Source organism: Brassica oleracea, chromosome C4 (genome assembly GCF_000695525.1).
Source record: "Brassica oleracea var. oleracea cultivar TO1000 chromosome C4, BOL, whole genome shotgun sequence".
Taxonomy (NCBI): Eukaryota; Viridiplantae; Streptophyta; class Magnoliopsida; order Brassicales; family Brassicaceae; genus Brassica; species Brassica oleracea.
This window is the reverse complement of record NC_027751.1, coordinates 12,347,808-12,349,897: the sequence shown is the minus strand read 5'-3', so window position 1 is coordinate 12,349,897 and position 2,090 is coordinate 12,347,808. Positions and strand designations below refer to the sequence as shown.

The 2,090-nt window shown below is 42.1% G+C and overlaps 1 protein-coding gene across 1 annotated transcript in view; it reads left to right on the top strand.

Moving 5' to 3' along the window:
* LOC106338144 overlaps positions 1-1,442 on the top strand; it is a 3,003-nt gene extending 1,561 nt beyond the window's left edge. Inside the window, exons 3-5 of the mRNA XM_013777184.1 lie at positions 5-164; positions 323-938; positions 1,076-1,442. Coding sequence (XP_013632638.1) covers positions 5-164; positions 323-938; positions 1,076-1,442 — 1,143 coding nt within the window. The remainder of the gene's footprint in view (positions 1-4; positions 165-322; positions 939-1,075) is intronic.
* Positions 1,443-2,090: the final 648 nt, after the last annotated feature.

The window sequence follows — 2,090 nt, the reverse complement described above, 5'->3', positions numbered from 1 at the left end:
GAAGTTTGTGAGGGAAGCTCCTAATGAAGAAAAGAAACCTGAAGAGAAAGGGGTCCCTGCTGAAAGAAACGAGAATGTCATTCCTAAACCAAAAAGATGTGGAAACGGATGTCATTTCTGTGGGAAACGAGGACACAACGCTAGGTTCTGTTACTTTCGAAGACGTTAGTATGAGAGAGCATGGAGGTTGAACCTGTGTTTCACCGAACCAACTGCTTACGGTTGCGTGTGGATAGCCAAACGTGATCTATATCCGAACTCACTCACTCTGAACTTCACTCTGAACTAAACACCGTTTCTGTTAAGTCACACACTGAAGCAGAACATGATCTTGTTTGCAACTTTGTGCGAGTACAAGTAGACACAGAGATCGTTAGTAATGTTGCTTATACCTCTGCTGAAGAAGCATCACAATCTCAACTTCCCTGGTATTTTGATAGTGGGTGCTCAAAGCATATGAATGGAAATGAAGACTATCTTGAGAAGCTCGAACTCATCAGAGGTGGAAAATTTACTTTTGGAGATGGAGGACAAGGCAAAATTCGTGCAATTGGAATAACCTCCAGACCTGATGTGCCTAAACTCTCAAACGTTTACTTTGTTGAGGGTCTCAAGGCGAACCTGATCAGTGTGAGTCAACTATGTGATGAAGGATTAGAGGTTATCTTTAACAGCAAGGAATGTCGCGCCGTTGATGCAAGAAACAATGTGGTGCTGAGAGGTATTCGTTCAGGGAACAACTGCTATCTTTGGAGACCTTCAAACGTGTATTTTACGGCTACTGAATCCAGACTTGATCTCTGGCACAAGAAACTGGGTCACATGAACACCAATGGGCTTAGCAGACTCGTGAATGCTGAAGTAGTAAGAGGTGTCCCTGATTTGAGAAACAGACAGAGACAGTATGTGGAGCTTGCTGCCAAGGAAAGCAAGTCAAGGTACAGCACAAATAAATTTCAGAGATCAGATCTACACGGATATTGGAATTGCTTCACATGGATCTTATGAGTCCTATAACACCTGAACGCGTTGCTGGTAAGCGATATATTTTTGTATTGGTTGATGATTTTTCCAGGTACACTTGGGTGGACTTCTTACGCAACAAGTCTGATGCTCTTGAGAGTTTCAGAATCCTGGCTCTTCAACTCAAACAGGATAAGGGAGGAATCATTCAGATTAAGAGCGATCATGGGGGTGAGTTTCAGAATGAGCAGTTTGATAAGTTCTGTCACAGTCAAGGTATCCGTCATCAGTATGCCGCTCCGAGAACTCCTCAACAAAATGGGGTTGTGGAAAGAAAAAATAGAACATTGCAAGAAATGGCTAGAGCAATGTTGTGTGGAAACAGTGTTCCATCTGGCTTTTGGGCGGAAGCAATCAACACTGCGTGCTATGATAAATCGGGTCTATGTCAAGCCAAAGACCAAGACTACTCCTTATGAGATTTTCAAGAGTAAAACACCGAATCTGAGCCACATGCATGTGTTTGGATGCTTGTCCTACATTCTGAATGATAAAGAACATCTGGGAAAGTTTGAAGCAAGAAGTGACATAGGGATGTTCCTAAGATAATCAATGAACAGTTCAGCCTACCATGTGTTTAATCAGCGTACCAAGTTTGTTGGTGACAATGTTAACGTCGTATTTGATGATAGCATTGGATTCTATGAGGCTCGAGTAACACATAGAATAGATGGTGTAACGCCAAGTTCTTCTAGACAAGCTAAAAATGAAGCTGAAAATGAAGTGAAAGATGAGTCTGAAGAAGACAACGAACCTGAAATGACCAAGGTCGATCTTGATCAAGGAAAACTACACAAAAACCACTCCTCGTCAGATGTGATTGGCGGACTGTATGATGAAAGAGTTACAAGAAAGAAACAAATCAACTTCAAAGAGATGGTCAAGTTGGCGTGTTTCATGGTGAAAATGAATGAAGTGGAATGCTTTGTGTCACTTATTGAGCCCAAGAACATTCAGGAAGCATTAGATGATGAATTCTGGACTGAATCGATGCACCTGGAACTTCAGCAGTTTGAACGACTCCAAGTGTGGGTATTGGTACCAAGACCAAAGAACGTAAACATCAT